At 44.1% G+C, this 26,425-nt stretch overlaps 1 protein-coding gene across 1 annotated transcript; it reads left to right on the top strand.

The window, feature by feature from the left end:
- Window positions 1–200: 200 nt before the first annotated feature.
- Window positions 201–4,634, top strand: DMRTA2 (DMRT like family A2). The gene is made up of 2 exons (XM_027059231.2): window positions 201–932; window positions 2,185–4,634. Exons 1-2 carry the CDS (start codon window positions 377–379, stop codon window positions 3,234–3,236), a joined length of 1,608 nt encoding a protein of 535 aa, XP_026915032.1. The 5' UTR covers window positions 201–376; the 3' UTR covers window positions 3,237–4,634.
- The last annotated feature ends 21,791 nt before the right edge of the window (window positions 4,635–26,425 follow it).

The raw sequence follows: 26,425 nt of genomic DNA, 5'->3' as shown, positions 1-26,425 counted from the left end.
AAGCTAAACTTTGGGAAATAATATTTTACTTTTCATACCCTCGTTATATCCACCTGAACCAATAACTTTTCAAACTTTGTGTCTTTTTATTTTTATTTTCCAGCGGAACCACTGAGTCAAACGAAATCTTAGACCCAGCGCATAAATCAGATATAAGAAGAGCCTTGGTGGGGGTGGGGTGGGGGAACTCAGCCTTACAAGGGGGATCAGAAGGCACCTCCTCCCGGCAATTTGGCACCACTAGCCAAACTTCCGCGACCGAAATTTCCCTCCCTAAGCCTGATTTCTTCGTGGGTACGCTGTACCTTAGCACACCGTGCGCTCCTCACCACAAGTCTCTTCCTTCTTCCCACGGTCTTCTACGCCAGGTCCTGCCATGGAGCTGCGCTCTGAGCTGCCTAGCGTGCCCGGAGCAGCGACGGCGGCGGCGACAGCGACGGGGCCGCCCGTGGCGTCTGTGGCGTCGGTGGCAGCGGCGGCGGCTGCGGCCGCGTCGCTACCGGTGAGCGTGGCGGGCGGCTTGCTACGAGCGCCGCCGCTGTTGTTGCGGGCGGCGGAGAAGTACCCGCGGACCCCCAAGTGCGCGCGCTGCCGCAACCACGGCGTGGTGTCGGCGCTCAAGGGCCACAAGCGCTACTGCCGCTGGAAGGACTGCCTGTGCGCCAAGTGCACGCTCATCGCGGAGCGCCAGCGCGTCATGGCGGCGCAGGTGGCGCTGCGCAGGCAACAGGCGCAGGAGGAGAACGAGGCGCGCGAGCTACAGCTGCTCTACGGCACTGCCGAGGGCCTAGCGCTGGCCGCCGCCAACGGCATTATCCCGCCGCGACCTGCCTACGAGGTCTTCGGCTCTGTGTGCGCCGCCGACGGCGGGGGGCCGGGAGCAGGAGCGCCCGCAGGGACCGGAGGCGGCACTGCGGGCTCGGGGAGCTCAGGTGAGCGAGCGGCAGGGTGGGGAGGAAGGGAAGCAGGGACGGGGCCCCAGGGGACGTGGCCCAGAGACTTACTTGTCTTGGTACTGAAAGAGTGGAATCCCCTTTTCTAAATGCCCGACTGCTAGAGTTCACCGGGCACCCAGGCCCTTTTTTTCACTGCGGGGCCAAATGTAGACCCTGTAATCTTATCTCCTCTACCCCAATGCAGCCAGGTCCCAGTTTCCTTGCTCACTTTGCTCGGAAATCCGCGCGTCTCATATTTAACCTTGGTTCTGCTTTTCACGCGCCGTGGTTCCTCTGCTCCTTCCCAACTTTCTTCAGAAATCTGGCCCTCTCCCAGTCTTCCTTCGTCTCCCCTCACGGCTTTCTCTAGGTATTGAAGACACCCCCTTCCTTTTCCCCCTCTGATTCCTTTTCTCAAGTTCCTAATGCTCCCCGGACAACCGCATGCTGCGCCTGCTCCTTCTTTCTAGCTTCTTTCCCCACCTGTCCTGGTTTCCTTCGAGCAGGAACTCTCTCGCTTCCCTGGATCCCCACTCTTCCCCACCCCCCCACCCCCACTACTCCCAGTCTGGCCCCACCCTCTTCTTCAAGAACATCTCGCCTTTTTCTAGGGAGGGAGGAATTAAGTCTGGGGCCATTGGGGGCCTTCTGAGACCCCAGCTTGGCAGTGAAGAAGTTCTTAGGTTTTAATATTGGAAAGGGTGGATTAGAAATAGGAGCTCTATTTTTACCTGTAGAAAGGCTTGAGATCTCTTAGATACCCAAGGTGCCTTCCATTACAAGCTATGTTGCCCAAGGCCAGAGGGCACCCAGGGCAGAGTTTGCTCTTGGAACGCTGGATGTGGAGTGGGGTCTCTATACAGTAGATGATATAGGTGGAAGTTATATTGTCTCCTGGCCAGGCCACTTCTCCAGGTCAAGGCAAAGATAGGAAGGAGAATAAAGGTGGAAGTGTTGGGGCACAGATGTGGAAAGGGGAACTGGACATTGAATTTACAGGGCCCAAGTGGTTAGGGTCCTGGGTACATACAAAAGAGTGCACCCTAGGGGTAGGGGAAGTGAGACAAAACTGTAGGGGCTCAGAGATTAAGGAATACTGGAGAAAAAAGAAAGAGGCACTGGAGCCCAGTGAATGAAGGTCGTCCGGTTCAGAGAGAGAGGAAACTGGGTCCAAAGGGATAATGTACTGAGGGTGCCGTCGCCTCCCGGCTCCTAATCACTCCTCATATACCCTTTTCTCCCTTCCTAGAGGCCAAGTTGCAGAAGTTTGACCTCTTCCCCAAGACGCTGCTTCAGACCGGCCGCCCAGGCAGCCCGCAGCCGCCACCGGGGAAGCCCTTATCACCCGACGGCGCAGACTCGGGTCCCGGGACATCTTCTCCGGAGGTGCGGCCGGGCTCGGGCTCTGAGAACGGCGACGGGGAGTCTTTTTCCGGGTCGCCCCTGGCCCGGGCCTCCAAGGAGGCAGGTGGGAGCTGCCCGGGCAGCGCAGGCCCGGGAGGCGGTGGCGAGGAGGACAGCCCGGGCTCCGCCAGCCCTTTGGGCTCCGAGTCTGGTTCCGAGGCCGACAAAGAAGAGGCAGAGGCCGCTCCCGCCCCAGGGCTGGGCGGGGGCCCGGGTCCACGGCAGCGGACGCCGCTGGACATCTTGACGCGCGTCTTCCCGGGCCACCGGCGAGGCGTCCTGGAGCTGGTGTTGCAGGGTTGCGGCGGCGACGTGGTGCAGGCCATCGAGCAGGTGCTGAACCACCACCGCGGGGGTCTGGCGGCCGGCCTTGGCCCCGCCGCGCCTCCTGATAAGGCCGCGGTGGGTGCGGTAGCAGCTGCGGAAGACGCGTGGCCGGGCCGCGTTGATGCCGCCGCTGCCGGGGGGCCGGGGCTGCACGCGCCGCTGCAGGCCGGCCCCGCTGCCCCTCCGCACCATAGACCTTTGCTGGCCGGCGCCATGGCGCCTGGGGCGCTGGGCTCGCTGAGCAGCCGCTCGGCCTTCTCGCCACTGCAGCCCAACGCTAGTCACTTCGGCGCCGACGCCGGCGCCTACCCACTGGGCGCGCCGCTCGGCCTCAGCCCCCTGCGCCTGGCCTATTCGGCGGCAGCTGCGCACAGCCGTGGCCTGGCCTTCATGGCTCCCTACTCGACCGCGGGTCTAGTACCCACACTCGGCTTCCGCCCGCCCATGGACTACGCCTTCAGCGACCTCATGCGCGACCGCTCGGCCGCCGCCGCTGCGGTGCACAAGGAACCCACCTACGGCGGCGGCCTGTACGGGCCTATGGTCAACGGCGCCCCAGAGAAGCAGTAGGCCGGGGGTCCGGCATCCGGGCGGCCCCCAAACGGGGACCCCAGCCTTGATCCCGCGGGCCGCGGGTCCCTCTTCACCCGTTGCGCCTTCTGCGCCCCGGCTCGGGTCCTCTCGCTCAAAGGTGATTTTCAGTTTTGTTTTGGAAGGGTGGAGAGCTGAGCAAAAGGGAGCAACTACAGATACAGGTGTTCTCCGAGGGGGTGCGTGGCCCTGACCCTCGTCCTCTAAACCCCTTCTTAAGGCTCTACCAGCTCTTTGAAAGGTGGGGAATTCTTGAGAATTCAGAGGCTGAGGCCGCCACACACGCTCCTGCCTCCCCTTTCGCTGTGCTCGTCCCGCCCGCCCGCTCTCCAGTGGATGGCAGGATAGTCCGAGAGTCTGTCTTCTGTGTCTCCCTCTCCTTATTAAATTTTTAAAAAAACATTCGCTCTAACAAATATAAATTTAGGATGTATAAATCTCTTGGCACTGAGTCGAGTCTTTGGGACACACATATATATATCGATATCAATTGTAAAAAAAAAAAAAGGAAACAAGTTCTAAGGTGCACTTTCCTCGTTGCGGTATTTGTCGCTCTCTTTGTTGCTTATGCCGATAAGCATGGGTTTCCTTGGTGCAGTGTGAGTTTTTATATATGTATAAATCTATATATAATCTATACATATATATATACAAGCCAGTGTATAATGTTATAAAATGGAATTCTAAGTTATTAATTGTAATCTGTAGGTGACCTCGGTATTAACGTGAAAAATATTCAGAAACAAGCAAAAAAAGGACAAAATGGAAAGAAGTAGACTATGCGCGCATTGTACTTATCAGGTTTTATAGATTAAATATATTGTGAACTCGGGACAAATCCTGCCCACCCGCCCCTCTTGCTTGCGGCCGATCTCTCCCTAAGGAGTGGTCAAGGTGCGCACTGAAGCAGGAACAGAGCGACTAGTGACTGAGCCAGAACCGCCCGCCCGAGGGCGCATCCCCGCCTCCCGGGACTCGCCAAAAGCCCGACCATAGGGACAGCAGCGGGAAACGCTGCTGCAGAGAATGGCTCACTTTGTGCTTTCCTTTGCATAGACATGAGCTAGAAATAAATGTTATTTTCTAAGAAAACAGCACCGAATCCCGTCCCGCTCCTCGGGCGGCCACATTGAAAAGATCTTGATTTCCCGCTCGGGCCCCGCGGTGCCAGCTTGACTTAAGGCTGGCTGGTGTCCGCCCCCGGGGGGTGCGGAGCCGGAAAACTTTCCGTGGCGCAGGGAAAGGCCCCGCCGACGGGAGTGACGCGCGACACAGAACCCCGCGAGGAGCGGCGCCCGCTACGCGTCGGGGACCCTGCGTCCTTCCCACTCCTGTTTTGGGCGCGCGGGAGCGGCGGGTAGTCTTGCCAGTGCCCTGGATCCTCGGATCGCTGGCAAAGCCTCCTACGGAATTCTGAGAGGCTGGAGGCCGGGTTCCTGTTCTCCCGGGCCGCAGATTTGGGCACAGCACGGGTCGCACACCGCGCGCTTCCCTTCTCAAAGAGGTTTGGAACCAAGGCAACGGAGGCGGCGGCTGGGGAAGGAAGGCTGCGACCATTCTTCCACAGAGGCTCGTGGCCCGGGAGTTATTCTGGGGTGATGGAGGTCGGAGGGGGGGAGGCGCTGCCCTCGTCCGCGGCAGTGTAATCCGAAAGGGACTTTGAGGACGAGCCTTCCGGCCAGATCTCTCTTAGCACCCCAGTGGCTTTCCCTCCTGCAGCGGGGCTGAGCACAATAGTGGCTCCCCCGCCGACCCCCTCCTCCCACCTGCTCGGCTCCCTGCAGGATGACTCCCTCTCTCCGGGAAACAGGGTGCTCCCTCCCCTAGTCTGGGCCCGGCGTCATCCCAAGGTAAACTTCTGGGGCCGGCTCGAGTTCCGCCAGGCGGTGAAACTTAATAGCAGGACAAGAAAAACGGTTTAATAAAGAAGGGCTTTAATAGGGAACTAATTTGATTGAGTTGCCTAATTCCACTTTAATTGGAAAGGGGTTTGGCTGTTTGGTTATAAAGTGCGAGGGTGACGATGAGCTGAAAGTGGTGCAAGAAGGAGCGAGAGAAGAAAGATGGGGGGCAACAGAGAGAACGAGAAAGGGAAGGAAGATAGGAAGGAAAGAAGAGGGAGAGAGGAGAAAGAGGAGGGAAGAGTTACTAGAAAAAGAGAGGAAAGCTAGAGAAAGCGGGCACTTTTAGAAGGGTGAACTTTCTTGCCCTTCATGCTGCTCCCTCAAGCCTTCTCACCCTCCTTTTCCAGTTTTTTGGAGGCCTCCGGTCCTCTTCCAGCATAGATTCCAGCTGCCCCTTTCCTGGCCTCTGCCTTCATCCCCATCCAAGGTGAACTTAAGATCGCTCTGGGTCTCTTGGTTTCAGGAGAGAACTACATGGAGTCTCCAGGAGCTCCTTGGTTCCTGCGGGTGCTCAAGCCAGACCCCAAGGGTTGGCCTGGCAACCAGCATTCCCACTCTGAGGAACAACCTGAGCGGAGCTTCGTGGATTTCAAGATTAGGATTTTAGTTCATCCTCACAGCAAACTCGGAATAATCCAGTGAGTTGTTTATTATTGGCTTCGTTTTACAAGGGAAGAAAGAAACTGAGGTCCGGAGTGGTTTGTAGACTTGTCCACCATCCCAGGACTCTGGACCTCCTTTCCTCTGCACTGCCCCAGTGGACCTTCTCTTTCTTCTCCTCTCCTGAAGCAGTCTCTCCTGGCCAATGGTGGGGGCTCTGAGGAACTGCCCCTCATGTGTACCCATGCTGCTCGGAGAAGGGAAACAGTTTGCCTCAGCTCCCGGCTGCCAGCAGTTTAGGTTGAGCTTAGAATGATTCATGAGCGGTGAAACTTTGAGAGGGTGGGATAGTGAGGTTCCCAGGCTCCTTTCCTCCCTGGCCCTGTGAGTCTTGGTGGCCCAGATGCAGTGATGGAAACCTGGGGTAGGCAGTCACAGCCTTGACACTTTGGCGAATTCCAACTGCAGAGTCAGGAGCACTGAGGCTCAGAGACTGACAGTGACCTGCCCAGGGCTGCACATTCAGGTTCTAGGGAGTCAGAATCAGAAACCAGGATGCTCAAGCCAGTTTGTTAGGTGGCAGTGGTGGGAGTGGGGGCTGAGGCAGTACCTGCCTCGGTTTGGAGGATCTTCTGCAGCAGGTGGGAGGGAGCTGGGGCCTGAGCACTGCTGAGATCTCCTGGGAGATCTTGTGGAAGGCTTTAGAATCACCTCTTCTTTGTGGGGACAGGAAGGTGGCATGGGAGTTTCCTTCTTGACCTCTACCATCCATATTATTTCCAAACTTTCCCCTAAGTCTGCTGCAGCTGCCCCTGGCATGGGAGGACCGAGGATCTGGGTCTGGATTACCATGGGAGAGCTCAGATTGTTGTAGTGGTCATTTCAACATTATCTCCCCCGCCCCCTGCCCCGGGTTCTCTTCTTCATAACCACAGCAGCTAGCTACACACTATTGAGTGTCTACTGTGTACCAGGTCTCCTGAGTAGAAGTCATGTAGGATGATAGCACCAAAAAATGGCCAGGGGAAGCAGGGACAGGGAGAGAAAAGGTTGACTTCAAGAACTATCAGGGACCAGGGGCACCTGAGTGGCTCAGTCAGTTGAGCGTCCAACTTCAGCTCAGGTCATGATCTCGTGGTCTGTGAGTTGGAGCCCCACATCGGGTTCTGTGCTGACAGCTCAGGGCCTGGAGCCTGTTTCAGATTCTGTGTCTCCCTCTTTCTCTGCCCCTCCCCCTCTCATGCTCTCTCTTGCGCTCTCTCTCTCTCTCTCTCTCTCAAAAATAAATAAACACAAAAAAATTTTTTTAAAGAACTATCAGGAACCAGACTCACCACTCATGATCCAGTGGGGGTGGGAGTGAGGGAAGTAAGCCAAGAGGAGAGCTCACAGATAATTCCCAGGTGTCTGGACCACTTGACCCTTTGCAGGGTGGTGGGCCCCTGGAGCAGAGACAAGATTGGAAGATGAGGAAAAATATTTCAATATTCAACATATAGAATTTGCAGAACTTATGGGGCCTCTAGGTGTGGACACCAAATGGTCAAGAGTCAGCATGTGGGTGGTAGCAGGGCCTTGGGAGGGATGAAGTGGCCCAGCCCTTTATCCCATTGGACAAAGGACTCCCTTAGCGGAAGCCATGGGCCTGGGTGGAGGATGTTGAGAACCCAGGCATTGGAATTCTGTCTTTCATCGTTTCTGTTCATTCCAAGAAGGTTGGCCTCTGAAAATCATTCTCTTAAAATTTTGCACCCTGTGAAGGTTATTGTCCCAGAGCAGGACCCTGGGGAGCCTATGTCTGGTTTTGTTGTGACACCAATGAAGCTTAAATGTCAGGTCTCCCCACCTGTACAGATCCTTTTCAAACTTTCTCTGCTCTCTACTCCCTGAGACTTTAGCTTTAGTGGGTTTTTGCCCTTTCCCCACATGTCCATCCCCACCTCCCTATATCTTGCACTCTGGCCACACTGAGCTCCTCAGAGTCACCTAACAGACCATGAACTTTCCTGAATCTTTGCCCATGCAAGTCCCTCTGCCTGGAAAGCCCTTTCTTATTCTTCTACTTTGAGGACTGTCCTCACTTTCGCCAAGTCCCAGTGACACTGATGGAATTTAAAGTTCAAGATCCTCACTTGGAGGAGAAGACGGTGGTGGAGGAGGAGGACCCTAGGCTCACCTCATCCCATGAATACAACAAGATAACTATCCTACATACCCAGAAATCTTCCTGAAGACTGACAGAACAAACTCCACAACAAAGGTGGAGAAGAGCCCATATCAAATAAGGTAGGAAATGAGGAGACACAGCTGGGGAAAGAAAGGGATCATGGCCGCTTCCATGAGGAGGGAGCTGTGGTCACAAGGAAGAGTGAGAGACAAGTTAGCACACAGGGGAGCACAGGGAGAAAACAAATCCCCATAGCAATAGGCTTGGAAAGCAACAGGGCCTGAATTTCATGAGTTCCTGCAACCAGCAGGGCTTAAAGCCTGGAGTTTTAAAGGTCAGTGTGCTTGGCTCTGGGAAAGCTTGGAGGACATTGGGGCTGCTCTTGGAGAAAAACCAGGGCAAACAGCCCTTGGACATACAGCTTGGAAATAGTGATCTCAAGAGTGCCTGGGGCACACAGTGGGGAGGTGAGTTGCTCATCTCAGAGCATGTCCCAAAGAGGCAGCATTCACAGAGAGACCCTTCTGGGAACAATGAACTAACTGGTGCCATTTCTTTCCTCTGCCCATCAGCATAAACACAGAGCAGTGCCAACACTCCCTACCTAACTTGCTTACACCAAGCTCCACACTCTGTGCTCCAGAAGAACCACCTTTCCCAGTCACACTTGCCTCAGTCCTAGCATGGCAAGCCCCCCTCACCCAGAAGACTGGCCTAAACCCCTACCAACACCAGGTCTCTTGACCTCAGAGTTTTGTGAGGCCTCCATTCTGGTGGTGGTGGCAACAGGTCTCACTTCACAAGCAGACCAGAACACACTAGTGAAAACGTGCCACATCCAGGCCAGCAACCAAACATTGTGCACAACAGGCAAAGAGAGCCTCAGCACACCACTGGCCTGAAGTATAAAGTGGCTAGGACACAACAGCAGAGTGCCGCACACAACACATATTGGAGGCCCTATGGAACAGGGGGACACTACACTGTAGGGCACTACAGGACCTCTTCTTCCCATAAGGCCACTAACCTCAAGAACAAGAGATGTAGCTGACTTTCCTAACACAGAGAAGCAGGTGCAGAGACTTAGACAAAATGAGAAGACAGAGGAATTTGCCCCAAATGAAAGAATAGGACAAGGCCACACCTGGAGAACTAAGCAAAACAAATATAAGTAACATACCTGATGAGGATTTCTTTTTTTTTTTTTAAGGTTTTATTTTTAAATAATCTCTAGCCCAACAGGGGCTTGAATTTACAACCCTGAGATCAAGAGTCACATGCTCCATTGCCTGAGTCAACCAGGTGATCTCCTGATGGAGAATTAAAGCAATGGTTGTAAGGATACTCACTGGACTTGAGAAAAGAGTGGAGGACATCAGTGAGACCATTAACACAGAAATAAGGGATAACATAGCAGAGATAAAGACTCAGTAAACAAAATGAGAAACACCCTTGCTGAAATAAACAGCAGCCTGAAAGAAGCAGAGGACTGAATTAATGACCTAGAAGACAGAGTAATGGAAAGTAATCAAGTTGAAGAAAAGAGAGAAAAAAATCATGCAAACTGAGAGTAGACTTAGGAAACCCAGTGACTCCATCAAACCTAATATTTGTATTATAGGAGTTCCAGAAGAAGAAGATGAGAGAAAGGGGGGGTAGAGAATTTATTTGAAGAAATAATAGCTGAAAACTTCCCTAGCCTGAGGAAGGAAACAGATATCCAGATCCAGGAGGCATGGAGAACTACCAACAAAATCAACAAAAACAGATCCATGCCAGGACATATTATAATTAAAATAGAAAATATAGTGACACAGAAAAAATATTAAACACACCAAAACAAAAGAAGACAGTTGCATACAAAGGAAATCCCATAAAGTTATCAGCAGATTTTTCATCAGAAACTTTCCAAACCAGTAAGGAGAGGCATAATATATTTGAAGTGTTGAATGAGAAAAACCTGCAGCTAAGAATATTCTATCCAGCAATACTATCATTCAGAGTAGGACAAAGAGTTTCCCAGACAAACTAAAACTAAAGGAGTTCCTGAGCACTAAACCAGCCCTACAAGAAATATTAAAGAGGACTCTTTGAGTGGAAAGAAGAGACCAAAAATGACAGTATGAAAGTAAGAAACACAAAAGCAGTAAAAATGAATATTTCTGAAAAATTCAAAGAACTCACAAAATAAAAGGATCAGAGAAAATCTTCAAAAATAACCACTAAACAAGTAACAAAGTGACAATAAATAAATATCTATCAATAATTACTTTGAATGTAAATGGACTAAACACTCCAATCAAAAGACAGGGTGACAGAATGGGTAAAAAAAAAAAAAAAGACCCATCAATATGCTGCTTATAAGAAACTCATTTTAGACCTAAAGACACCAGCAGATTGTATGGGAGGGAATGAGAAACACTTATCATGTAAATGGATGTCAAAAGAAAGCTGGAGTAGTAATACATATATCAGACAAAATAACCTTGAAAACAAACACTGTAACGGGAGATAAAGGAGGACACTATATAATAATAAAGGAGACAATATGAAAAAAATATAACAACTATAAATATTTATGTACTCAAATACATTAAACAGTTAATAGCAAACATAAAGGAACTAATTGATAAAAATGCAATAATAGTAGGGGACTTTAACACCCCACTTACATCAGTGGATGGATCATCTAAACAGAATATCAACAAGGAAACAATGGCTTTGAATGACATATTGGACCAGAGGGATTTAACAGATATATTCAGAACATTTCATCCTAAAATAGCAGATACATTCTTTTCAAGTGCACATGGAATATTCTCCAGCATAGGTTATATATTAGGCCATGAAACAGGCTTCAAAAAATGGAGAAAGATTGAAGTTATACCATACATCTTTCCTGACCATAACACTATGAAACTAGGAATCAACCACAAGAAAAAATCAGGGAAGACCACGAATACGTGGAGGTTAAATAACATGCTACTAAACAATGAAAGGGTCAACCAGGAAATAAAAGGTGACATAAAAAAGTATGTGAAAACATAATGGTTCACAACCTTTAGGATGCAGAAAAGTGGTTCATCAATACAGGCCTATCTCAAGAAGCAAGAAAAATATCAAATAAACAACCTAATCTTACACCTAAAGGAGCTAAAAAAGAACAACAAACAAAGCCTAAAACAGCAGAAGGAAGGAAATACTAAAGATTAAAGCAGAAATGAATGATATCAAAACTAAAAAAACAACAGAAGAGATCAATGAATCTAGGAGCTGATTCTTAGAAAAATTTGATAAAATTGTTAGACCTTTAGCCAGATTCATCAAGAAAAAAAGAGAAATACCCAATAAATAAAATCACAAATGAGAGTGGAGAAATAATGAAATACCACAGAAATGTAAATAATAAAAGATTTTTAAAAACTATATGCCAACAAATTGGACAACCTAGAAAAAATGGATAAATTCCTAGAAACATGTAAACCACCAAAACTAAAACAGGAAGAAATAGAAAATGAACAGGCTGATTACCAGCAAAGAAATTGAATCAATAATCAAAATCTCCTAACAAACAAAAGTCCAGGACAGATGGCTTCACAGTCAAATTTCGCGAAACACCTAAAAAGAGTTAATACCTATTCTTCTTAAATTATTAAAAAAAATAGAAAAGGAAGGAAAACTTCCAAATTAATTCCATGAGGCTAGCATTACCTTGATACCAAAAGCAGTTAAAGACACCATTAAAAAAGAGAACTATAGGCCAATATTTCCAATAAAGATAAATGCAGGAGTCCTCAACAGAATATTAGCACACCAAATCAAACAATACATTAAAAACTCATTCACTGCAATCAAGTGGGATTTATTTCTGGGATACAAGGGTGGTTCCATATTTGCAAATCAATCAACGTGATACACCACATCAGTAAGAGAAAGGCTAAGAACCATATGATTATTTCAATAGACACAGTATCCTTGATGAACCTAGATGCAAAAATTTTCAGCAAGATACTAGCAAATCAAATTCAACAGTATATTAAAAGAACTATTCACCATGATCAAATGGGATTTATTCCTGGGCTGCAGGGCTGGTTCAATGTTCGCAAATAAATCAATGTGATACACTACATTAATAAAAGAAAGGATAAGAACCATATGATCCTTTCAATAGATGCTGAAAAAGCATTTGACAAAATAAGGCATCGTTTCTTAATAAAAACCCTCAAGAAAGTTGAGATAGAAAGAACATACCTTAATGTCATAAAAGCCATATATGAAAGGTCCACAGCTAGTATCATCCTCAATGGGGAAAAACTGAGAGCTTTCCCCCTGAGGTCAAGAACATGACAGATACATTCACTCTCACCATTGTTGGTCAACATAGTACTGGAAGTCCTAGCATCAGCAATAAGACAACAACAACAACAACAACAACAACAACAACAACAACAAAAATAAAAGGCATCCAAATTGGCAAAGAAGAAGTCAAACTTTCACTCTTCGCAGATGACATGATACTCTACATGGAAAACCTGAAAGACTCCACCAAAAAACTGCTAGAGCTGATACAGGAATTAGGCAAAGTCGCAGGATGTAAAACCAATGTACAAAAATCAGTTGCATTTCTATACACCAATAATGAAGCAACAGAAAGAGAAATCAAGGAATTGATTCCATTTATAATTGCACCAAAAATGATAAAATACCTAGGAATAAACTGAACTAAAGAGGTAAAAGATCTGTATGCTGAAACCTATAGAGAGCTTATGAAATAAATTGAAGAAGACACAAAGAAATGGAAAAACATTCCATGTGCATGGATTGGAAGAACAAATATCGTTAAAATGTCGATATTACCCAACTAAAAGGAAAGAGTATCCAATGGAAAAAGTATCTAATGGAAAAAAGACATTACCTTGTTCTAGATGGCTGGAAAGCTAGGCTTAACAGGATCACTGATTGGAGACCTATCTGTAGTTCTTCAGTCATGGTGGCCTAAGGGTAGCTGACTCTTGCATGTTAACTCAAGGCTCCAAGAGCAGATGTTCCAGTGAACAAAGTGAAAGGTTACATGGCCCTTTATGACCTTGCCCCATAGGTCAAGACTGTGACAAGATTCTTCTATTTGCAAGTGACTGACACTGAAGTCACTTTGATTTAAAAAGAGGGAAGTCTCTCTGCAGAGACTTCTGTAGAGAATAAGGCCTGCCTGCTGGAAAACCAAACTTTCAGCATAGCTGAATGTTTGCCCATTGCAGCCCTAAATAGTCTTTGTTTTAGCATTTTAAGGTAGAAGCTTTATTTATAAAGCATGTTACTTGCTTTTCCATTTTCTTTTCCAAGGGACACTGAGATGCACCAAGCTTTTTTTGATTTAAAATCTTCTCAGGAGGTACAGGATAGGGCTGTGGGATCTTACTGGATTAAGGGTTCACTGGCTCTAGCACTAAAAATTCAATATATCTGGGATTTTTTTATGAATTTTAAAAATTTTGAAGACCATTTATTATGAACAATTTCAAGCATATAAGAAAGTAGAGAGATGAGTATAATAAATTCTCATATTTATCACATAACTTTAATAATTCACATTTTTCTTTGAAGAATTAAAAGTAAATTATAGACATTGTGAAATACTTCAGTATGCATCTCTAAAATATGAGACATGTTTTTACAAAACCTCCACATATACTCTCAATATTAAAAATAATTCCTTTAGAGGCACCTGGGTGGCTTAGTTGGTTAAGCATCCAACTTTGGCTTAGGTCATGATCTCATGGTTCATGGGTTTGAGCCCCGTGTCAGCTCTGTGCTGACAGCCCAGGGCCTGGAACCTGCTTTGGATTCTGTGTCTCCCTTTCTCTCTGCCCCTCCCTCCCTCTCTCTCTTTCTCTCTCTCAAATAAATAAACATTAAAAATTAAAAATAATTCCTTTATATCATCTAATACCCAATACATATTAAGATTTACCCAGTTGCCCCCATTTGGGGACTGACTTAATTATTTACACACAGACACACACACACACACACACACACACACACACACACACACACACACAGTTGATTTGTTCATACCAGAATTTGGTCATCTCTAGCAGACACTGGCAGAGCTCCTAATTTCCTAATTTCCTAATTTCCTAATTTCAGGATCCATTTCTGTATGTCTAAGGGTTTTTATACCAGAACCACAGAAGAGAGAGGAATACCAGAGTTGGGGTGGTGGGAGCCACCCTTTTCTGAGGAAGCAATGAGAGGATGCATTGTTGGCAGAGAATTTAAAACAATAATACTGACTACAAATTGGTTGGATTTTTAAATGATCACCATAGCCTAGCAATTCTAAATAATCTCAGAGATAAAATATTACTCACCTCAAAAACTTTCATTGGTGGTCAAAGTTCTGAACAATCCACAGTGATTGTTGAGTTTACATTATGTGTGCATGTGCAGTGTGTGTGCAGATATGCACACACATATATAAAATATATTTAGATATACTTATATATCACAGATGTTTACTTTATAATTTTTTATGTTTATATATAGTAAAATTGACTTTTCCATAGTAGATCTCTAAAAGTTGGAACACATGCATAGATTTGTTAATTGCCATCACAATCAGGATTCAGAACATTTCTATCACCCCAGAAAACTTCCTTGTGTTGCTCTTTTATAATCAGTTTTCTTCCCAACTCTTAACCCCTGGCAACCACTGATCTGCTCTCTGTCTTTAATTTCTTCTTTTCCAGAAGGCTACATAAATGGAATCCTATAGTATGTAGCCTTTTACAACTGGCTTCTTTCCTCAGCATGCCTTTGAGATTCATTCAAGCTGTTGCATGTGTCAATAGTTCATTCTTATTTATTGCTGCATAGTATTCAACTGTACAGAGGCACCACAGTTTGTTAATCCATTCACTATTGAAAGACATTGGGTTGTTTTTGTTTTTGGTGATTATGAATGGGGCTGCTATCAACATCCATTAATAGGCTTTTGTGTGATCATAAGTTTTCATTTATCCAGGGTAAAATACACAGGGGTATGATTGCCAAGTCATATGGTAATTGTATGTTCAATTTTAGAAGGTATTGCTTATTGGGATACCTGGGTGGCTCAGTGGGTCGAGTGGCCGACTTCTGCTGAGGTCATGATCTTGCAGTTTCTAAGTTCAAGCCCTGCTTTGGCCTCACTGCTGTCAGGGGGGAGCCTGCTTTGGATCCTCTGTCCCTTTAGGCCCCTTCCCCAGTCACTCTCTCTCAAAAATAAAAATAAACATTAAAAAAAGAGAAGACATTGCCTATCTGTTTTCCAGGGGGTCTATACCATTTTTTATTCTCACCAGCCACATATGAGAGTTGCCACATCAGCACACTGGTTGTCTAGCTCTTTCTTTTTAAAAGTCATTTTAATACTAATGGTGTGGTGTCTTGTTGTGGTTTTGATTTGCATTTCCCTAGTGACTAATGATCTTAAGCATCTTTTCATGTATCTGTTTTCCATCCATATATCTTTGCTGAAGTGTTGGTTCAAATATTTTGAAAAATTGGGTTGTTTGTTTTCCTACAGTTGAGGATTTTCAAATAATAGCTTTACTGAGATATAATTCATATACCATATAATTCACATATCTCAATTGTACAATTCTGTGGATTTTAGTGTATTCCCACAGTTGCATAACCATCACCATAATCAATTTTAGATCATTTTCATCACCTCCAAAAGAAATTCTGTGCCCATTAGCAGTCACTACTCATTTGCCCTAAACTCCCCAACCCGACATAACCACTGGTTTATTTTCTCTGTCTCTAAATTTGTCTGTCTTGCAAAATTCATATAAACAAAATCATATAACATGTGGTTTTTTTGTGTCTGGCTTTTTTCACTTAGCATGCTATTTTCAAGGTTCATCCATGTTGTAGCATGGATCAGTGCTTCATTCTTTTTTATTGCTAAATAATATTCCACTGAATAGATACACCACATTTTCTTTATCCACTCATCTGTTGGCAAACATTTGAATTATTTCCATTTTGTAACTATTGTGAAAAATGTTGCTATGAATATCTGTGTATAAGTTTTTGTGTGCATATACATTTCCTTTGAGTATACACCTAGCAGTGACATTGCTGGATCACATTACGTCTCTATGTTTAACCTTTTGAGGAACTGCCAAACTCTTTTCCACAGCAGCTGCACCATTTTACAATCCTACCAACAGTGTAACAGGCTTGCCAACACTTGTTGTTATCTGTCTTTTTGATTCCAGCCATCCTAGTGGTTGTAAAGTGGTATATCAATGTGGATTTGATTTGCATATCCCTGATAGTCAATGATATTGAGCATTGTTTCATGTGCTTTTTGCTCATTTGTAGGTCTTCTTTGTACAAATGTCTATTCAAGTCCCTTGCCCACTGAAAAAACTAGATTGTCTTTTTGCTATTGAGGTTTTTTTTTTAAGTTTTTATTCATTTAAGTAATCTCTGCACCCAAAATGGGGCTCAAACTCACAACCCTAAGATCAAGAATTGCACCCTCCTCTGACTGAACCAACCAGGCACCCCTTGCTATTCAGTTGTAAAAATTCTTTCTATATTCTTGATACAAGCTCCTTGTTAGCTTGATGATTTGCAAGTATTTTTTCCCATTCTAGGGTTGTCTTGTCCATTTCTTGGTGGTGTCTTTTGCCGCACAAGTTTTTAGTTTTAATGAAATACAATTTATCTGTTTTTTCCTTTGATGTTTGTATCTTTAGTATTACATTTAAGAACCACTGCCTTAACTAAGGTCATGAAGATTTCCACTTATATTTTCTTCAAAGAGATTTTTTTTTTGAGAAAGAGAGAAAGAGAGAGAGGGTACAAGTGAGTGAGAGGCAGAGAGAGAGAGAGAGAGAGAAAAGCAGGGCTCATGCTCACCCAAAGTGGGGCTTATGCTCACTCAATGTGGAACTTGAGCTCATCGGACGAGGGACTTGAACTCACAAACCATGAGATTATGATCTGATCTGAAATCAGATGCTTAACTGACTGTGCCACCCAGGAGCCCTTTTTTCAAAGAGTTTTATAGTTTTAGCTCTTATATTGAGTGTTTGATCCATTTTGAACTAATTTTTGTATATGTGTGAAGTAATGGTCCTAATTCATTCTTTGCATGTGGATATCCAATTGTCCCAGAATGATTTGCTGAAAAGACTATTCTTTCTCATTGAATTGTCTTAGCATCCTTGTCAAAACTCAACCATAAATGTGAAGGCTTATTTCTGGACTCTCAGTTCTATTTTATTGATCCATGCTAGTATCACTCTGTCTTGATTAGTGTAGCTTTGTAGTAAGTTTTTTATAAAAAATATTTTTTAATGTTTTTTAAAATTTATTTTTTTATTAAAAAATTTTTTTTAATGTTTATTTATTTTTGAGACAGAGAGAGACAGAGCATGAGCATGGGAGGGGCAGAGAGAGCGCGAGACACAGAATCTGAAGCAGGCTTCAGGCTCTGAGCTGTCAGCACAGAGACCGACACAGGGCTGGAACTCACAAACCGCAAGATCATGACCTGAGCCAAAGTCGGCCGCTCAATTGACTGAGCCACACAGGCTCCCCTGTAGTAAGTTTTGAAATAGCAAAGTGTGAGTCTTTCAACTTGGTTTATCTTTTTCAAGATTGTTTTGACTGTGCTCCTTGAATTTCCATATGAATTTTAGGATTATCTTGTCAATTTCTGTAGCGATGTCAGTTAGAAAATTGATGTAGGCTTGTGTTGAATCCATAGATTAATTTGCAAAGTATTCCCATCATAACAATATTAAATCTTCTGATCCATGAACAAGGGATGTCTTTCTATTGCTTTGGGTCTTCTTTAATTTCTTTCAGCAATGTTTTGTAGTTTCCTGAGTATAAATTTTGTACTTGATAAATTCATTACCGAGTATTTTATTCTTATTGATGTTATTGTAAATGGAATTTTTTAAAATTTCATTTTGAATTGTTCTTTGTAGGTATATAGAAACACAGTTAATTTTTGTGTATTGATTTTATATCTTGCACCCTTGCTGAACTCATGTATTAGTTTTAGTAGTTTTCTTACTGGGTCTCTTAGTGTATGTTGTACAAGATTTTGTCATCTGTAAACAGAGATAGTTTTACTTCTTCATTTTTTTTTTCTTTTTCTTTTTTAAAAATTTACACCCAAGTTAGTTAGCATATAGTGCAACAATAATTTCAAAAGTAGATTCCTTAATGCCCCTTACCTATTTAGTCCATCCCGCCTCCCACAACCCCTCCAGTAACCCTCTGTTTGTTCTCCATATTTAAGAGTCTCTTATGTTTTGTCCCCCTCCCTGTTTTTTATAGTGTTTTTGCTTCCCTTCCCTTGTGTTCATCTGTTCTGTGTCTTAAAGTCCTTAGATGAGTGAAGTCATATGATATTTGTCTTTCTCTGACTGATTAATTTCGCTTAGCATAATACCCTCTAGTTCCATCCACGTAGTTGCAAATGGCAAGATTCCATTCTTTTTGATTGCCGAGTAATACTCTATTATATATACATGTATATATACCATATCTTCTTTATCCATTCATCCATCGTAGACATTTGAGCTCTGACCTCTTTCCATACTTTGGCTATTGTTGATAGTGCTGCTATAAACATGGGGGTGCATGTGCCCCTTTGAAACAGCATACCTGTATGTATCCTTTGGATAAATACCTAGTAGTGCAATTGCTGGGTTGTAGGGTAGTTCTATTTTTAATTTTTTGAGGAAACTCCATACTGTTTTCCAGAGTGGCTGCACCAGTTTGCATTCCCACCAGCAATGTGAAAAACATCCTCTTTCTCCACATCCTCGCCAACATCTGTTGTTGCCTGAGTTGTTCATGTTAGCCATTCTGACAGGTGTGAGGTGGTATCTCATTGTGGTTCTGATTTGTATTTCCCTGATGATGAATGATGTTGAACATTTTTTCATGTGTTGTTTAGCCATCCGGATGTCTTCTTTGGAGAAGTGTCTATTCATGTCTTTTGCCCATTTCTTCACTGGATTATTTGTTTTTTTGGGTGTTGATTTTGATAAGTTCTTTGTAGATTTTGGATAGTAACCCTTTATCTGATATGTCATTTGCAAATATCTTCTCCCATTCCATCGGTTGCCTTTTAGTTTTGCTAATTGTTTCCTTTGCTGTGCAGAAGCTTTTTATCTTGATGAGGTCCCAATATTTCTTCATTTCTAATCTGGATGCCTTTTATTTCACTTTGTTGCTTCATTTCCGTGGCTAGAATCTCCAACAAAATGTTGAATGGAATGGCAAGACAAGGCATCTTTTTTTAAAGTTTGTTTGTTTGTTTGTTTGTTTATTTATTTATTTTGAGAGAGAGAGAGAGCAGGAGATGGGCAGTGCAGAGCCTGACACGGGGCTCGATCCCACAAACCATGAGATCATGATCTGAGCTAAAATCAGGAGTAGATGCTTAATGGACTGAGCTACTCAGGCACCCCATGAAATTAGGTGGGCAGAGAAAGACATATATCATATGATACCATTATAGGACATATCCAGAATATGCAAATTCATAGAGACAGAAAGGAGAGATTACCAAGGGTTAAAGGCAGAGGGGAAGGTGGAGTTATTTCTTCATGGGTACAGAGGTTATTTTCAATCTAGTGAGTTTGGGGTGTAAATCATAGCAATGGGTACAAAGAATTGTGACTGTAATTAATGCCATTGAGTTATGCTTACAAATTATTAAAAGGATAAATATTTTATTCTTTAAATATTTTATCCATAAATATTTTAAATGTTATGTATATTTCATTACAATAAAAAAGTAAAAAAAATCCACTAGACTACATGATGAATACAGAAGCCACATATATGAAGACACGAAAGCTGAAATGGTCCTTTAATATGTGAAGAAGTGGGCATTTACACTGGGCAAGACCCATTATGAGACTCTGTCATTGAAACATGGCATGCATTTAATGTTTTCCTTTCTTTAGATTGATTATTTCACACTGATTTGATCCCCTTAGCTAAAAAGCCAAAGGCTTTTGCTCATTTCCTTCCTGCTTCTCTCCTTTTCCTTCCTTCATCCAAGCCTTAAGGAGGTTGGCCCAGCAGTGGCTCAGTTCTTGCTTGTTAACCAATCACACCCATGCATTGTAGTTCCATGTCCACATTAAGCAAAGCTCTCTGAGGAATTCCTGACAGTTACTCTGTGTCCCCCACCTCCCCCAGAGGGCCTGTTTGAGGACCTTTCCAGTGACAGGACAAAGAAAGGAGCCCCATCTCTCCCCAAGCTAAGCTCACCTTTCTTTCTTTGGGGTAGAAATGTTGCTTGCTTTCTTTCTTTTGTTTTCAATCGTATGTAGATAGGAAAATCTGACAATGTATATTAGTGATGGTATATGCCATTTCCTTGATTAGGGGAATGTTAAGTACATTACCAGCTGACAGCTGATGCAAATGGGTAATAAAAATGACAACATAGGGGGTGTCTGGGTGGCTCAGTTGGTTAAGTGTGCTACTCTTGATTTCAGCTCAGGTCATGATCTTATGGTCATGAGATCAAGCCCCACTTTGTGTTCAACACTGAGCGTGCAGCCTGCTTAAAATTCTCTCTCTCTCTTTCTCTCTCTCTCTTTCCCTCTGCCCCTCACCTACTTGCATTCTCTCTTTCTCAAAAAAAAAATATATATAGCATCAGCTACAACATGTATGGTAGTGAGCATTTTCATTAACAGAAAATTTTCCTCTGTGAGGAAGAATTTTGTATTTGCTGATCAGAATGGACTTAAGAAATCTTCCATGCAAAGCCTAAGCCTTTTTCATAGATGTCCTCTTTAATTTGACTCAACCACTGTATCCATCTGGCTTTCTGAAGTCATCAAGAAAACAATGTATAGGATGGTGTGATCCTCATAGTGTTTTATTTTCTCTAATCATAAGTAGATGCTGGAGGAAATGAAATCTGTACGTATTCTAGATTCAGTCCTTTTTTGAGGCAAAATCTAAGTGATTAAGAAGGTGGGCCTTCCTTGACTGCTTTGGAGAGTCACTCTGATTCCAGGTTCCTGCTGGGATTGGGGGTTAGGGGTGTAGTGTCAGAAATTGTCTTGTGAGGAACTATGACCATGTTTTACAGACTGTGGAAGCAAGTAGGGCATTTAGGTGGTGTGGTTTGTGTGTGAAAGAATTGGAGGGTGTCTATGTGTGAGTCTATGTGTTGTGATTGTGAATGTGAATATGTGTGGGTTTATGTATTTCTTCAGGAGCTATTTCCCATTTAAATAGCAGAATGTGGCTCAGCTGGGTGGCTCAGTTAGTTAAGTGTCAGACTTTAGTTCAGGTCATGATCTCACAGCTCATGAGTTAAAGGCCTGCATCAGTCCCTTTGCTGACAGCTCAGAGCCTGGGGACTGCTTTGGTTTCTGTGTCTCCCTCTCTCTCTGCCCCATTGGCTCATACTCTGTCTCCCTCTCTCAAAAATAAATAAACATTAAAAAGATAAACAGCCCAATGCAAGTGTCAGAGTTCTTAAAAAAAAAGACACACACTGCACACTTTGCCTACATTAACTCATTCCTCCTTCACTACAGTTGTATCTGGAGAATTCTTCAATATTCCCTTTCCTCAACAGAGATGGAGCAGAGATGAATGGCCCAAGCTCTTGACCTCCTATGTGGAAAAGTCACAGTGTGAACCCAGGCCTGTGTCCTGATAATGTTCTGGGCTACTGACCTGACTTACCACTCAGCCACAGGATCATTAGAGAACAAGGGAGTTACCAACATCAATTTGCATGACTGGAAGTACCAGAGTTACAGAGGTCCTACACACTGCCCAACATTATAAGGTGGCCTCAGTGGTCATGTAAAGCAGCAGCTATAGGTGCATTTAAGAGCCAATTTGGGGGGTGCCTGGGAGGCTCAGTCGGTTAAGCGTCCGACTTCGGCTCAGGTCATGATCTCGCGGTCCGTGAGTTTGAGCCCCGCGTCGGGCTCTGTGACAGCTCAGAGCCTGGAGCCTGTTTCAAATTCTGTGTCTCCCTCTCTCTGCCCCTCCCCTGTTCATGCTCTGTCTCTCTCTGTCTCAAAAATAAATAAACGTTAAAAAAAAAAAAGAGCCAATTTGGGCATATCATTGGTGTGAAATGTGCCTAGAAAGCCCACATGCTCCTGGTCAGCCCACAGATTCTGAGAGGTGTGGGGCCCCATGTAAGACAGTACAGGTAACATATGTCAGTGCTGGGGTCATTGCTTGTAAATGACTAAAGCAGGTAAGAATCAGCAATATATTTTAGTGTATTTGAAAATATTATCATAAGCCTTAGAAGTGCTCAAATTCTGTAAGCACACACCCAAGGGACAGTGAAAAACAGAAACTCATTGTAAAACTTAGTTGTTAGCTTGGTGCCCAACACCCTTGTTGCAAATATCTTGTATGGCTGGGTTAGAGAGTGTCAGCGCTCACTCCATGCCTCCTCTCCATAATGAACTTCCCACTTTTTGGATGGCCTGTGCCAGTATAAGCAGCCACTGACTCGGACACACTCACACTACATAGGAAAGGAAGACTGGAAAGAAAGTACCACATGATGGACAGTTTTCAAATGGTAGGATGTCAGTATTTTAAATCTTCTATATTTAATTTTCTGTATAATGATTGATTAGTGAATAAATACAATAGGATATTTGCTTAAGATTGATTTCAGTCTTCCAATAAAGTACAAAATCTTGTAGAAGATGCAATCACTGCAGTAGCAGCCTATGGGCATCCTGGGGAAGAGCTGGTTTTCTAAGATGATAGTAGCAATTTGGCTGAATCTCAAACAAGCAGGAGAGGTCATGGGACTCTATCATTACAACATACCACGCACTTTAGGGTTTACCCTTTTTTAGGGTAAACATTGAATATGTTTCACATTGAATATGTTCCCCTTAGCTAGAAAGCCAAAGGCTTTGTTTCTCATTTCTTTCCTACTCCTCTACTCTGCCTTCCTTTGTCCACCAAGGAGGATGGCCCAGCAGCAGCTCAGTCCATACTTACTAACCACCCACATGCACACTCCCACATCGTGTCCACATCTAGCAAAGCTCACTGACAAGTTGCTGAGCAACCCCACCAGCGCCCTGAGAGTTGCTATGTATCCTCCTAGTTCCCACTGAGGGTCTGTTGGAAGATCTTCCCAGTTTGAAGGCAGAGGAAGAAGCCCCAAACCTCTCCAAGGTAAACATGTTTGTCTAAGACAGAACCAAGTTTTTTCTTTTTCAATAGACTTACGGTATGAAATTCTGAACACGGACATCCCAGATGATATATACAATTATCTCAGTGCAGTTTCAAGTAAGAGTGTATCACCAACTGATACATATAAAAGGGTATTTTAAAAATGACAATAGCAGTTACAAACTGTATGCTAGTGAGTATTTTCCTCAGCAGAAATTTTCATACTTGAAAGTGAATTTTGTACTTGCTGATCAAAAAGGACTTGTGGGATCTTGCATGAAAAGCTCAAGATTTTTCCATGTCCTCTATGTTTTGTTCTGGGGCCATTCACTCAACCACTGATTCCCATTTGGTTTCCACTGGGACCTGAAACCGCCAGGGAGATGTCAGAGCATAACAGGCCCTTGTAGGTACCTTGCTTGAATGTATGGTGATGCTCAGGACAAAGGTTAGGAGCTTTGGATCCTGCCAACTATGCCAAGTAATGTTGACCAAGAAGAAAAGGCTGTGATATGAATGTCAAAGGAGGTGATGTCCAGGGTCCCTCTAAGCACGCTCTTGCTCACTGTATCACCCCAGCACTGATCATGGGACCAGAAGAGCCACAACCCACTGAGTAGACCCATGTTAACTTCTGCTGCCCAGCCAGTGAATCAGAGTGAGAGGGTACATGGGTGGGGAGGGAGGCAAACCATAAGAGACTCTTAAAGACTGAGAATAAACTGAGGGTTGATGGGGGGTGGGAAGGAGGGGAAAGTGGGTGATAGGCATTGAGGAAGGCACCTGTTGGGATGAGCACTGGGTGTTCTATGGAAACCAATTTGACAATAAATTTCATATTAAAAAAATAAAATAAAATTTAAAACAGGGCGCCTGGGTGGCTCAGTCAGTTAAGCGTCCGACTTCGGCTCAGGTCATGATCTCATGGTCCGTGAGTTCGAGCCCTGCATCGGGCTCTGTGCTGACAGCTCAGAGCCTGGAGCCTGTTTCAGATTCTGTGTCTCCCTCTCTCTCTGCCTCTCCCCTGTTCATGCTCTGTCTCTCTCTGTCTCAAAAATAAATAAACGTTAAAAAAAATTAAAAAAATTTTAAACAGTAAAACAAAGTGTGAAATTTGAGGCACAATATTTTTGTTTGGTAAGCATGGCGAGTTCAAGTAAAAAATCAGATATATAATCCCCATGTGGGGCTCAATCCCACTACTCTGAGATCATGACCCCAGCTGAAATCAAAAGGCAGACACCGAACCAACTGAGCCACCCAGGTGTCCCTTGTTTATTTAAAGTTAAAAATTGGTGGGGCACCTGGATAGCTCAGTCGGTTAAGCATCTGACTCCAGCTTAGGTCATGATCTTATGGTTTGTGAGTTTGAGCCCCACATAGGGCCCTGTGCTGACAGCTCAGAGCCTAGAGCCTGCTTCGGATTCTGTGTCTCCCTCGATCTTTGCCCTCTCCTGTTCACTCTCTGTCTGCCTCTCTCTCTCAAAAATAAATAAACATTTAAAAAAAAATTTTTTTTAATTTAGGGGCGCCTGGGTGGCTTGGTTGGTTAAGCATTCGACTTCAGCTCAGGTCCTGATCTCACAGTTTGTGGTTTTGAGCCCCAGGTTGGGCTTTGTGCTGACAGCTCAGAGCCTGGAGCCTGCTTGAGAGTCTGCGTCTGTCTCTCTCTACCCCTCCCCCACTTGTGCTCTATCTCTCTTTCAAAAATAAATAAGCATTAAAAATATTTTTTAATTTGAAATTAAAAAACTTAATGGCATGATTATACATATAAATTTCAACAAAAGAAAATTCTCATTGTATTTCTTTTCTATTCATGATTATTTTCCATTTATTTCATACTAATTATTGAAAATATTTTTTTTCGGGGCGCCTGGGTGGCGCAGTCAGTTAAGCCTCCAGCTTTGGCTCAGGTCATGATCTTGCAGTTTGTGAGTTTGAGCCCCACGTTGGGAGCTGTGCTGACAGTGCAGAGCCTGCTTGGGATGCTCTCTCCAGCTCTCTGCCCCTCCCCCCACTTGTTCTCTCTCTCAAAATAATAAAAATAGATAAACTTTAAAAAATGAATATTTTTTTTCATATAGAGAAAGGGGCTGTTAAACTGTGATCCACTGCAGTGTCAAATATATTAGGTATGCCATGGGTAAAAGTCTGCTTTACCTGCTGGCCACATGCCAAAAGTGCCAGGGAATTAACACTCCCAGGGACCAGTCTTCTACAAATGATTTTGAGAATTGGTGTATAACCATTCCAGCTCTTTTGCTCTTCAGGTGTGATAATTCTGAGTCTTGTGTTTTATGCCATTTCCCAGAGTTTCCTCATGAGCCTGAGGTCCAGTTACCCACTGCAGTACTGGTGTAACAAAACACCCTGCATTAGCTCCTTTCCTTCCCTGTATTGCTTCATTGCTGCCCTATGGGTTCTTCAGGGCTTCCCACAGAAACTCAAATCCATGTTTCAGAGTCTGTTTCTGGGGAAACCTTATCATTTAACATAGAACAGCCCTTCATTTTTTTTTTTTTTTTAATGCCAGTGGTTTACTAAAGAAACCAAGGCAATTGTCCTCTAGAATTACCCATCTTAAGAATCTGATTGCTTCTTCAAGGTGTCATTTAACTTTTTTCCTCTACCCCCTGTATTTCTGGTAAACTGGAAGTTAGACCCAAAAGGTTGCTTAAAGTCATGTAAAACATTCTTGTTAAGAATTTTCCGTTGGTAATTCTGTTTATTTCATATTACATAACACAAGAATGTAGACCATCCACCAATAATGATGTTAAAATTGATCAGTGGGTTCAGGTGGTGACAATATGACTCCTTTATTGTTAAGGTGTATTTTCCCCCTTATGACCTCTAAATAACCTGTGAGTTGATAATTTGATACCTGGCAAATATCTAGTTCTCCATTGTAGTGGGCAAGTTAGTGCTCTTCCCCTAAAGATGTCTGTGTCCTAAACTCTAGAAATTGTGAATATGTTATATTACACGGCAAGAGGGAATAAAGGTTGTAGATGGAATTAGGGTAATCAGATGACCTTAAAATAAAGAGATAATCTTGGATTATCCAGGTGGGCCCAATGTAATCACAAGGATCGTTTAAAGTAGAAGAAGGAGGCGTAGGGGAGCTCAGAGTCAGAAAGAGATTTGGAGATGTTACTCTGCTGGCTTTGAAAAGTGAGAGACAACTAGCCAAGGAATGCAGGCAGCCCCTAGAACCCAGGATAGCTAGGAACTGGATTCTTTCCTGGTGAACAAGGAACACAGGAACA

Source organism: Acinonyx jubatus, chromosome C1, assembly GCF_027475565.1.
Source record: "Acinonyx jubatus isolate Ajub_Pintada_27869175 chromosome C1, VMU_Ajub_asm_v1.0, whole genome shotgun sequence".
Lineage (NCBI taxonomy): Eukaryota > Metazoa > Chordata > Mammalia > Carnivora > Felidae > Acinonyx > Acinonyx jubatus.
This window is presented reverse-complemented; position numbering and strand designations above follow the sequence as displayed.

What these genes read in the sequence shown, in the direction of transcription:
- DMRTA2 (XM_027059231.2), top strand. Translation starts at nt 377, where the DNA reads ATGGAGCTGCGCTCTGAGCTGCCTAGCGTGCCCGGAGCAGCGACGGCG. An exon ending in TGCGGGCTCGGGGAGCTCAG is followed by an intron (nt 933 to 2,184) that starts GTGAGCGAGCGG and finishes CTCCCTTCCTAG; the next exon opens with AGGCCAAGTTGCAGAAGTTT.